At 47.2% G+C, this 11714-nt stretch overlaps 2 protein-coding genes across 3 annotated transcripts; both read right to left on the reverse strand.

Moving 5' to 3' along the window:
- Positions 1–1796: 1796 nt before the first annotated feature.
- On the reverse strand, positions 1797–6375 carry LOC127312819 (translocon-associated protein subunit alpha). Its single transcript, XM_051343375.1, has 8 exons — positions 6198–6375; positions 5154–5315; positions 4753–4803; positions 4255–4343; positions 3529–3606; positions 3226–3429; positions 2167–2238; positions 1797–2076 (listed from the first exon to the last, which is right to left on the reverse strand). Exons 1-8 carry the CDS (start codon positions 6265–6267, stop codon positions 2035–2037), a joined length of 768 nt encoding a protein of 255 aa, XP_051199335.1. The 5' UTR covers positions 6268–6375; the 3' UTR covers positions 1797–2034.
- A 1747-nt stretch (positions 6376–8122) lies between these two features.
- Positions 8123–11488, reverse strand: LOC127312820 (uncharacterized). 2 transcript variants are annotated; one of them, XM_051343376.2, is made up of 3 exons: positions 11289–11488; positions 10323–11196; positions 8123–8609 (listed from the first exon to the last, which is right to left on the reverse strand). In XM_051343376.2, the coding sequence occupies exons 2-3, from the start codon at positions 11183–11185 to the stop codon at positions 8438–8440; spliced, it is 1035 nt and encodes a 344-aa protein (XP_051199336.1). In that variant the 5' UTR covers positions 11186–11196; positions 11289–11488; the 3' UTR covers positions 8123–8437. The 2 variants fall into 2 exon arrangements, with proteins under 2 accessions (XP_051199336.1, XP_051199337.1); XM_051343377.2 differs by having other exon boundaries at positions 10323–11135; positions 11289–11485.
- Between the last annotated feature and the right edge of the window lie 226 nt (positions 11489–11714).

Consider the following 11714-nt stretch of genomic DNA (forward strand, 5'->3'; position numbering starts at 1 on the left):
TCTTTTTTCTTTCCTGCACACGGTTTCCTTCAACGAGCATATTTCTTGACGAAATCCGCGCCTTGTCTCAAAGAGCACCCCACCGGTGCCCTCCAAATGGAGGCGGGCAAGAGAGACGAAGCATTTGGGGAGCGCCGGCAAAGCTGCTGCATTTTGGGGGCCATCTCTCTCCACTGACGTCCCCTAATTGGTCCTCCATTGATCAAAAGTTATAAAAAAAATAGGAAAGCAAATCATAGTTCAAATGCAAGATCTAAAATTCATATTCACCGGCCACGCACCAGCTACGAAAACGCCACCAAGTCTAGCAAATCATATTACAAACCGGGAAGAGAGAATCAAATGGAGGAGGTCAGCGGGTCGTCGATGATAGCTAGTGCTGGCTGCTTAGGCGTCTGTGCCGCCGGTGACAACTACATATCCGGCGTGGCCTGCTCTGCCACCGAAGTTGCCATCATCTCCTTCATGATGCGAGCCTGGGCCATCTTGTACCACGCCTTGGTATCATCATCCATGGTGGAAGTGTGGGCCGTGAAGGTCTTCCTTCATCTTGGTCACCGCGCTTTGAGACGACTCGTTCATGGCATGGATGAGGGTGGCTCCAACCTTGGCCTCTTCGAGCTTGATCTTATGTTCGGCCTTGTCCAACAAGGCCTTCCACCTTTGATCGTTCTTCTCATCTCGCCCTCATCTCTATCCTTCGAACTTGAAACCACATTGGCAATGAGCATGTCAATGGATGCTCCCACGGCGGACGACGATGCGGCACCATTCCTCTCGACCTTGACTTTCTTGTTGCCAATTTAGCGCCAAACCGAGGCAGACGAGGGTGAGCCGTGTCTTCTCTCACTTGGGGCATTTCTCAATCTTGCTAAAGACATGCATAAGAGTAAATTCTTTGCCTTTGCTCCACTTCCTATACATGAACAAAGCATCCTTCAACTACAAAATAGAAACAAAATTAGACAATGTAACAACCATTACATGACATCTAGATGAGAAGGCATGGCTTACATGATTTCCCATTATTTTTCCACTCTCAATCATCGTAAGGAAGCTATGGAACTTGTTGACCAACGGTTGTATGACTCCCCACCTATGCGACATTGCACCCTCGTTGTGGTTCATGACCTCTTGTAGTCACCGAAAAGCTTATGTTCATTGAATTGATGGTAGATCCTCGAGACCTCGACCAATATGTTCCCCACGCCCGTGTGTCCGGCAACAATAGGGTATGCTCCGGCGAGAGGCAGGAGCACGGGTTAGTGGCGGGAGAGGGAGACATGCAGGAAGGAGTGGATTATGCGACGGGGTAGGGGGGAAGTGGGGGGAGAATTTTGAGGGTGGGGAGTGAGAATATTCCCCCCGTTGTCGCCACGCCGGGTCAGCGCCGCTTTTTCACCGTGGTGCACGTTGTCAGCGCCCCCCGAACAGCGTAGCCGGCATGGGAGTGCCAGTCTGTTTATCAGGCCGCCTCGCGCGTCGATGGGGTTCAATTTTGGGCCTGATACAGGCCATTTGGGGGGATGCTCTAACAAGAAGATCCGTCTCATGCAGCCGCCTTCATGCTGCTCCGGTGATAACTCTATCGTTGGCAGGAGAGGATCCTCCAACATAAGCAATGTAGATCAATTTGACTTGAGAAATTAAAATGTTCAGCAAGTGATCAATTTGACTTGTACAGGAACAGACTTCAAACAATCAAACCTACAGGATCTGGCCGATGCATAAGAAGATGGTGAAAGGACAAACCATCTAATGCAGTACTAACAAATACATGTGAAATCACACAGATCTAAGATCAACTAAGATCAGAAATCCATTCATAACATATACCTTCAACAAAATTGTGTTTCAAGAAAACTTTCTGTAAAGTACACAACAAGGTCGAAAATGGTGTCAACAAGATGTGCAGCCACGAGACTAACTCAAACACCTCCGCTTTCTCATCTATCCAAGTTACTTGTGAAGGGCTACCCACAATTGTCTCATTCTAGATGCTCACATGATTAACTAGGCTCAACAACCTTGAATCTATTTATTTTTCTTGGCTTTCTCCTTTGCAAACGCAGTACCCTGCAAAGGAAAACAAAACAATATATTATTACTTAATCTTACACACTAGACTCGGTTGAACAAAGGTATCAGTGGTAAGTCAAAAGATACCTCCAGCCACTCATCCATGTTGGCATCAGTTGTTCCAGTTCCTGTTTCCACCTTGGGTCCCTTCTTTGTTTTCTACAGCATAGAATAAAGTTTATGAGATAAATACACAACTCTTAGATGAGTGCTAATTAAACACAAATCATACATCTCACAGCATGTGTACAGCATGTGCTCATTAATTACTTTAACCCCTTCTGCAATGAATAACTAGTGATGCCAGGAGGAAGTAACAGCTACTGCGTTCACCGCTAATAATATGGTAAATTCTAGATCCTAAGGGGATTCACGATTCAGGTAAAGAGGATTCAGGACTAACAATATATTAAGGGTGTGTTCGGTTTGGGAATTAGGTGGAATGGAATGGAACCATTCCATTCCACTGTCACGGAACCGTTCCATCCCTGTGTTCGGTTTGGACAAAAAAATTGTCACGGAACGGTTCCATCCCTGTGTTCGGTTTTGGAATGGGATGAGAATGGAATGGAATGGGTGAGATTAGTCACCCGATTAATTATTCTAAACTCGATTAATTATTTGCTAAACTTGATTAGTACTGCTAAACTTGATTAATTATTGCTAATCTTGATTAATTATTCCTAATCTTGATTAATTATAATTAATCTTGATTAATTATTGCTAAACTTGATTAAATTAGAGTTAATCGCCCAGCATTACTGTGCCGTTCCACCTCGTCCGGCCGAATCGGCCGGACCGGTCGGTTCCGCATATTGAGGGAATATTCCCTTTTCTGGAACCATTCCATTCCACTCCATTCCAGAAAAGAACACAAGAATGTGTTCTGGGAATGGAACCGTTCCATTCCATTCCTCCCGGTTCCAAAACCGAACACATCCTAAGGGAACCCAGTAAACAGTCACCGGGAAGTAGCCTGGATTATCAGTCCCAGACAGTTTATCGCCCAATAGACATCTCACAATTCAAGAAAAAGAAAACTAACCGCAGTAAGGAAACAGAAAGAAGTGGAGAAATGCCCATGTACAGATTTAAAGCTAGTTCAGCATAGCATAATAACATAAGGCTGTCAAGAAGAGAAATTACCTTTGAGAGCTGTTGCACTTGACCATAAGCCCACAATCCAAAGAGACCAAGGAGTGCAATTCCAAGGGTAATAAGGAACACAGATTCAACACTGAGTAAGCCTCCAACCTCAACAACCTCAATGGTGCCATTGTAGAAGACATTCTGGTACGGATGCTGGTCGATTTCATACACTATGTAACCAACAAGATCATATGCCCCAGGCTGCAAGGACACAAGTATCAGATCTAAGAAGTAACAATGAGCATCTTCAGTATATGGCTGTTTCAAAGTAAAGAAAAGGAAAAGGTTGCGGAGTGAAACCTGCAAGAACTTGCTCACGGCAAATGTATAGGGAAAGGTTGCTTGCACAGAGACGGGAACTGATGCATTGTAGAAACTCTGCAAGAAACAAGACATGAGATCTTCCTAAGTATGTATTTGGCTTCTAAAAAAGTGATTGGCCCTATAATTTGTCAACCTCACTATCCTAACCATTAGGCACTACCCTCCATCTTTTGCTGCTGCGCCTCCATTCATCTCCTGGACAATACCTTATTACCCAAACGGCCAAAATCGCTATAACTTATGCCATGCTAATATAGTTTCTGAATTGAGATTGCTGCAATCATAGTAGGGTCCACAAATATCTACTGCCCTTGCTCCCACACGCATCTCTCCCAACATCAAGCCACATGCTCCTATATGCCCTCAAGTCCACATCTACTATACTCCCAGTCACACCCATCCAGTCCAGATCTAGGACCTCTACCCTCTTTTGTCCAAATCAATACAACTTCAATAGGAAAAAGGCCATAAATGCATGTGCACAAGGAAAACAAATATCCAGAGAAAAATCAACGAACATTCACAACTATTTCTCACTATTACAAAAGTAACAACTATGTCTTGGGAAATCAGAATCAAGTAAATGATGATGGCTGGGTAGGACAGTTGGCTGGTGCGTCCGTCCACAAATGCAAGTTTTCATTTATTTCAGCTAGTATAGACTATAGAAGATAAAAGTAACAAGATCATATATTTCCTCACCTGGACAGTAAGGTTTTGGCCATACATACGATGATCGTAAGGAAGGTGGAGAGTTGAATGAACAGCAACAACATTCAAAGTTGATTCACCTGCTAACACAATGGAGACGGGTGTGAGCTGGTCAACAGGAACTAACAGGATAATAAAGTAGCAAGCGCAAGAAAACTGTGATTTTGTCACAAAAATGGCAGTTAAATAACAGTAGTATGGGAGTGGAGGACGAAAAACTGAGGTTAATGACCCACTAAAACAATCTCATGTACTACTACAAACCAACCAAATGTACTACTACTACAAACCAACCAAATGTAGATGATAGCAACCAAAGGTAGGAGAACTTGCAGTAAGTAATCAGATATAAAGCAAGCGATGTGCATGGATGAAACAGAACCACCGCTAAAAGGCTAAATGGAGGTATCCCAAGCCCAACACTAACGCTAGCTTAGTAAATCAGAGTGCCACAATGAAGAACTGGAACGAGGAAGCATCATAAGTTACCGTCATTTTGCAGGCCAACCAATAGCTCAGTTTCTTCACCTGCTGGTACAACTGCAACCAAACAATAAAATTAACAGATTATGGATTAATGAGCTCAAGAAAAATATAATGCAGATTCTCAACACAATGGTTTCTCAAGAAAGTTAGGTATTTCACATTTTGGCATGCAATTAAATATATACATCAAACTGTACAGATATTCATGAAATCTTTTCAGATGAATAAAAGTAACTATTTTATCATCATTTGGAAGTACCATGAGTAACAGAGGTACAGGTATGGTTGAAATTTAAGATATGTTGTTGCAATTTCATACACATAATAGTATAATAATTCATTCATAAGGCCAATCCGCTGATCAACGAAGAAAAGGTTCAACAAAATTGCATGCTACTACTTACTTTTGCCAGCATTTTTGGGGAAGACGCATACAGTCTCCACACCAGGAGCGGGGGTCAAAGGTGCATCACTGGAAACCGGGGTATCATCACCGACGTACCCTAGATCAGCACTCTCGACAACTTCTGCCATAGCAGCATCTTCCTCTGACTGAGTCCCAGCAACTGCAGGAAGGGACGAAATATGTTGATCAGTCTATAGATGCAACATGGAAGGAAACAATCGCGCATGTAATATGTGATCATTATCGTTGAAGACACTGAGCAACATGGAATTATCACTTCTGTGAATTCATAAGTTCGCAACAACTGCATGTCCCTGGTGATCGTAAAAAAATTTGATGTGCAGAGACACTAGCAATACTAGGACATGGAACTGGATAATGGATTCTTCTGTGAAAAAGCATCCAAGTACTAACGAGTTAGTAACAAAATACACTGGCTAATAGAGCTAAAATGCGAGCACTGCTACTAATTAGCGCTTTAAATGTTCAGAACTCATGCTACTGACACCATTTCCCATTATAGACCAATGAATGATCTGCTGTAATAGATCCCAATTTTCAAACTGCTTCTTAAGAGACGGTGTCTTCAAAGTTCTAGCCACTTAACCTACACTAGGGAAAATTACAACGCAGAACAATTTCGGAAGCTGCTGATTCGATTTCGCACGACACGAGAGCCCACTACCCGCAACATGCAAACACAGGTAGAACATCCAAGCGCTCGAAGCAGCGTTCTCGGGTAAGTCCCGCTCAAACCACCTACAACCCCAACCCATCCAAGACCTCGACCCGCCGCACCCACCAACGGCGCTAAAACCCCGACGAACGCGCGATCTAATCCGCCTAAACCCACCCGCTCCAAGTCCGATGCAACCCCAGCCCTACCCCTACAGAGCCCGATCGGCCCCATCCCCGCGCGGCGGAGGCGCGCAGCCGGCGGATCTACCGCGGCACCGCGGCGGAATTCTCGAGCGCGCGCGAGAGAGCCGAGCGGATCTGGGCGGCGGAGATCGAGTGGGGGGAAAGGGTGAGGGTCGCTTACCTTGGGCGATGGGGGATGCGGCGAGGAGGAAGGCGAGCAGGATGGCGGAGAGCCAAACCCTAACCGCCATGGCCGGCTCCGTCAGATCGGATCAGGGGCGAGGGAGGAGGCGGCGGTGGTGGTGGTCTTTGGGTTTTTGCAGGCGGTGTGGATCTACTAGTAGAGGTAGAGAGAGTTGCTGCCTGCCCACGAGGTCTACGGCCTCGGCTTGTAGTGAGCTGAGATAGGATGGGATGGATGATGACGTGGAGGCCGGCGTCGTCATCGGCTTGCCGCGTTGGATTTTGCGTTCCTTTTTTTTTGTCATTTGGTTCGGTTGGGTTTGTTTGGCACGTTTAATTCAGTGTCAGTGGATTAGATCGTGATCCGTGCTGTAAATTCCTCTGACGAATGGGACCCACAAGCACACACAAGCTCAAAAGTAGGAAAATAACAACAGAAAAACAAACAATTTCTACATATCAACCTTGAACTGGTACTGGTAATGCAATTGAAAGAGCGAAAAACATCTAAGAGCATCTCTAACGTCTATTAGAGACCGTAAATTCCCGCCGGAACTGAATTTTTCCGGTAGATTTACGAGTTTCGGGTGAATTTGTCGCAGAACGGAGCCCGAAAAGATGGGTCAACCCGTAAAAGAAGTTCAGGGCCCGAGAAACTCCCCGCACGCCCCGTATTAAAAGGGTTCGTGGATAGGAGTTCGGTTTGCAAACCCAACTCCCCTCCGTCGTTCCTCTCCCTTCGCCGCCGCCAAGCACCATTTCCGGCGAGCAATCCAGCGAGCCCCATGCAGCGATCTAGCGCCCGCTGGTGCGCGATGGCGTCCCGTGTCGGCTTCGACGGTCGTGGCGCCAGATTGGGCGGCGGCGACTGGCCGCCGCGTTCGCCCGTCTTCCGCACCAACGCGGAGCGGCGGAAATGGAACCGGTCGGAGGGCGCGTGCAAGCGCAGCGCCCGCCGGTGGACGAACTGGGGGCTCATGCCCCCAGGGAAGCTCACCAAGTACGGCAACGTCGGCGAGGGATCATCGTCCGGCTGTCAAGCCGCGCCCCGTCGCGGACAGCGGCGACGACGCGGACCTCATCCCCGCGCGGTCGCCCACCATCTCCGCCGGGGACTACATCCACGGCAGCGACGAGGAGGAGGCCGTCCTCGCCCAGACCAAGGCCGTCAGCGAGGCGGAGGCTCGCGCGCTTCCGCCGGGAGGAGGCGGACGCCGTCCGCCAGGTCCGTGAATACGAGGCGGCCCGCCGGGAGGCCCGCGTCCGCCACGTCAAGCTCGAAATAGTCGAGCTTGACGCCGACGACACGTGAAGATCGTCCACGACAGCGTCGGCGCCGCCTGCCGCCGACACACTGCGCCACCACCGGCAACGCCGCTCGCGTAGGTCACTATATTGGCCACATTTTGTTTTAGCTCGCTCGCCGGTGTACCAGTAATGTAGATTTAATTTGTCGAACAATGTAAGTTTTGATGCTCAATCAGAGCATCAATTTCATGTCGAACTATGATCATCGCCTAATTTACCTGCGCCATTTCGAATTCCGCTTTTCAGTTCCATTTTTACGATTTCTGATCCGTCGTCAGTGTCAAAATGTTAAAATCGAACGAACTTACGTTTTCGAAAGACTGAAAACCACTTTTTAGGTTTGCACTTTTTCAGGCTCTACTAGAGATGCTCTAAGTAGATGTGTTGTCATATGGATGCCATCTTTGCATCACACATCAAAGGCCACACCGATTTTAAAGCACAAATATATTGTCATTCCATCTGCTCAAACTCCGATCAAGTGGTGAAACACTGCCTCAAAGCACAGCTATGCAAAGCAGGGCTTAACTTAAGAGAGCTGAGGCGAAAATGTACAAACCTCTCAGGAGCACATTTCGGTTATAGTTAACATCACCACAGTGACACAACAGCAGCTAAATCAGCGTTCAGGCAGAAAGGTGAAACAGCAGTTATACATACATCTCTATGGATTTGCTACAAAACCGGACAAACGCGCCCAGCCTTTTACACACATTCAGATACAAATGTCAGGTTGAGATTCCAAATACACCACATCTTCTAAGGTAAAACAATTCACAATTGGCTTTGCGCCACGAATCACAGACCCTGGAACCTGATAGCAATTATTCGAGACATCCAGGATATTTTCTTCTTTTGCTGTTGCCGCTGTGTAATTCTGTAAGTGACATCAGTTGGACGAGTGCAGGTTTCTTTGGTGTGTATCTCCCGCTAGTTTGGACGGTTCAGCGCCATGAACTTGCACTGCTCGCTCATCGCCTGGAGCTGTGCATCCTTCTTGTCTACCATGGCACGTAGCCTCACGTTTTCCTCCATCACCTTCTGGACTTCGGCTTCTTTCTGCGCTTTCTCAGTCTCAAGCTGGTTTGTCCTCGCGACTAGCCTGTTCATGAACATAAGAAGCTAAATACTGGATTGGTTGTAGATAACGGACTGGATACTTTACTTATCAGTGTGTCCTAGACTTACCTGATTAATCATAATAAATTACTTGACAGTACAACTTACCCCTTAATAGCTAACCAGGTACAGGCAGCAGGGAGACTGTAATGCATGATAGTACCTACTGCCTCCGTTCCAAATTAACTGGCGAAGCTTTGGTCAGATTTGGCATGTATCTAGACACGTTTTAGTGTGTATGCTCGCTCATTTTGGAGAAAAGCTGCGTCACTTAATTTGGAACGGAGAGAGTACAAATTTTGTGACTCGTGTGCAGCAAAACAAGAGACCTATTTTACTGTGGAAGGGAGGTGAGGAAGGAAAGAAATTAAAATCACAGGGCACAGCCACTGCAAATTCGTTTAGTAAAAAGTGGTTAATATTTACAAAGCGGCCCTTTGAATGGAAACAAGGCCTGGAACCTTACAAACCAGAAGCGACTTCTCGCCCTCAATTGCTGCCTGGCTGGCTGCACAGGAGCGAACTAAGTTTGATCTCTAAATGACCCGCCTCTTTAATTAACCAGCAGACTTCTCTGTATAATTCCTTCCAGACTATGGTATGATGACTAGTAGTCACACACTCTCACACCTGAATGAAGTAGGGAACAGAAGAAAGTATGGAGAGAACAAGAGAAGGCATATGATTTATCTACTTGTCCTCTAGAATGTGTCCCTATGGTTTCGCAACTCAAGAGCTTTTTCCTTCAGTTAATGTTCTAGTTTGAAAGCCACGAAAGGGGTAGAAATATTGATGATCGAAAATGTCATATCTGGAACTGAAAGACCTATCGGTTCAGAAGGCAGCAAGTAGAAATTTGGCCCAAATGCAGGCCAACAGGAAACAAGATTACTAGAAACTACTTAAAGCATTTTATATCTCTATCACATGACAAAGAGTGACAAATAGAACAGTACATGTTTTTATACAAAATGTTTTATATAATAACATAAGTAGAAAATCCATGTTGTGTGCCCATTTTTAATCAACAGCTGCATGAGTTAACTAAATTAATAGCAGCTATCAGCAAGCCTCTCACCATATCCCCTCAGAGATGATGGAGCAGATGAAGCAATAACAGTATGTGATCGAGAGAAACAACCCTGGGGATGCCATACAAGTGCTAATTTATGCCCTAGAGTCCACTTTTAAGTAGATCCCAATGAATAGATAAATAGATTGGAATGGTTAATAGAAAAATTAAACATACTAAACAGATTAGTATCATATACCTGTAGATTTTTTTTTTTGTATTTCCAACATACTAATTTGGGTTTGTGGGATGGGAGGGGGGTAAATATTCAAGATCAGTTGGGTTCCATGCATAGCTGACTCAATGTATTGCTAAGATGATAATCATGGTCATGCTAACTCACATTTCACAGCATTGTGTGAGTTTACTGGACTTTACCAGGACTCACTTATGGATCAAAATGTGCCAAAATGTATGTACTGTACTAAATGGTTAGTGATGCTGTTTTGCTCAAAATTGGGAAATGGAAATTAACTAGTATTGTAATCTTTCTCCATCCAGCATCTGCCATTCCCTTAAAGCTTTCTTGGTCAAACTAGGCAAAGTTATCCAAGCAAAGCGAACCCACATGACAATCCACGCGTACAACAAGTAAAAGAAACAGCATGAGACTTGTGAAAGTACCTGTCAAAAAGCTTCTCCATCGTCTCGAATTGCTTCTCCGACGAAAGAAGAGTTTCTCTGACGCTGACGAGCGTGCTGACATAAGTCCTGAGCGACTCAAAGTCGGTCTTCACGCGGCTAAGCTCCTCCTCATTCTCAGCAGCGCGCTCCCTCTGCCGAGTGGTCTCCAGCACCATATCCTCAACCCGCTGCCTCATATCATTCAGCATGCCGTTGGTGCCGACCGCAAACTTCTCCATCTCCTCGACTTTCACCGACATGGACTCGACCTGCATGGTCTTCCTCCTGATCTCCTCCAACCCAATCCGCACCTTCTCCTTCTCGTTAGCAGTCTCGGATTCAGCCACAATGACCCTCTTCACAAGAGACTCCATGACGTCGGTCACCACGCGGATGGACTTGAGGATGTCGTCGACATCTCCATCCCCCTCGTTGGCATCGGCGCCCTCACCGGACCCGGGCTCGGCAGCCTTGGACCAGTCGGCCAGCGGCACGCCGTGGCGGTCGACGAAGCCCACGCCGTCCTGGGCCCTGATCCCGCAGGAGGTGTGCGCGAGGTGCGGTATCGCCATGATCCTGGCCTTGGACTTGAGGTAGGCGAGCAGGGTGGCGATGGCCTTCACCCTGCGGCACAGGTGCTCGAGCTCCCGCCCGGAGTCGTCCTCCGAGCGCCGCATCCCGACCTTCACCTCCACGAGCCGGTCCCGCAGCGCCTCCACCTGCGACTGCTGCTGCCGCAGCTCCTCCCTCCATTCGCACTCCCCGGCCGGCGGGGCGCGGGCGGTCTGGTCAGAGGCGTCCTCCATGGAACCGCTGGAATCCGGGGGAGCGGGTGGATTGCACTCGTCAGTCAGAGGAAACATTCTGATTCGGGCTGCAGACGGTGGATCTGCCACCGAATTTGACCGGAGGGAATAGCGATTGCGGAAGAAATACTGGGGATTTGGGAGCGGGGTGGGGGTATACCGTCGGGCCCCGGAGGGGGAGGAGGAGGAGGCCGGCGGCGAGCCGGATGGGCTCCGTCGAGCTGCCGCTGGTTCCTCCGCCGCTTCGCCTGTGGTGGCTGGTGGGTGGGTTTGCTTTCTCTTCTGCTTCGCTCGCGGCCTCGCGTTCGACGGTCGCGTCTCCTCTCGCTCGCTCGCTCGCTTTTCCCCTTTCCCTACCACAAACCAATGAATTGATTGGCTTTTTTGCTTGTGCTCCTTTTTTCCTCAAATCTAGTTTGGTTTGAGAAAATTATGATTTCGTTGAGAAAAAGTGATGTGCATCACAAGATTATTATAGTTGTGGGCCTTGTCTACGGGCCCAGCGTCACCTATGTCGTGGAGTAATTGTATGCCCACTTGAATTGCATTTTGATGCTCAATCAGTCGTAAATAGAGAAAATTGCAC

Source organism: Lolium perenne, chromosome 7, assembly GCF_019359855.2.
Source record: "Lolium perenne isolate Kyuss_39 chromosome 7, Kyuss_2.0, whole genome shotgun sequence".
NCBI classification, from domain to species: domain Eukaryota; kingdom Viridiplantae; phylum Streptophyta; class Magnoliopsida; order Poales; family Poaceae; genus Lolium; species Lolium perenne.

Coding starts and splice junctions, on each gene's coding strand:
- LOC127312819 (XM_051343375.1), bottom strand. CDS start 6,267: ATGGCGGTTAGGGTTTGGCTCTCCGCCATCCTGCTCGCCTTCCTCCTC. Junction 5,316..6,197: donor CGCATCCCCCATCGCCCAAG/GTAAGCGACCCT, acceptor CCCTTCCTGCAG/TTGCTGGGACTCAGTCAGAG. Junction 2,239..3,225: donor AAGTGCAACAGCTCTCAAAG/GTAATTTCTCTT, acceptor TCTATGCTGTAG/AAAACAAAGAAGGGACCCAA.
- LOC127312820 (XM_051343376.2), bottom strand. CDS start 11,185: ATGTTTCCTCTGACTGACGAGTGCAATCCACCCGCTCCCCCGGATTCC. Junction 8,610..10,322: donor ATGGAGAAGCTTTTTGACAG/GTACTTTCACAA, acceptor GTTCATGAACAG/GCTAGTCGCGAGGACAAACC.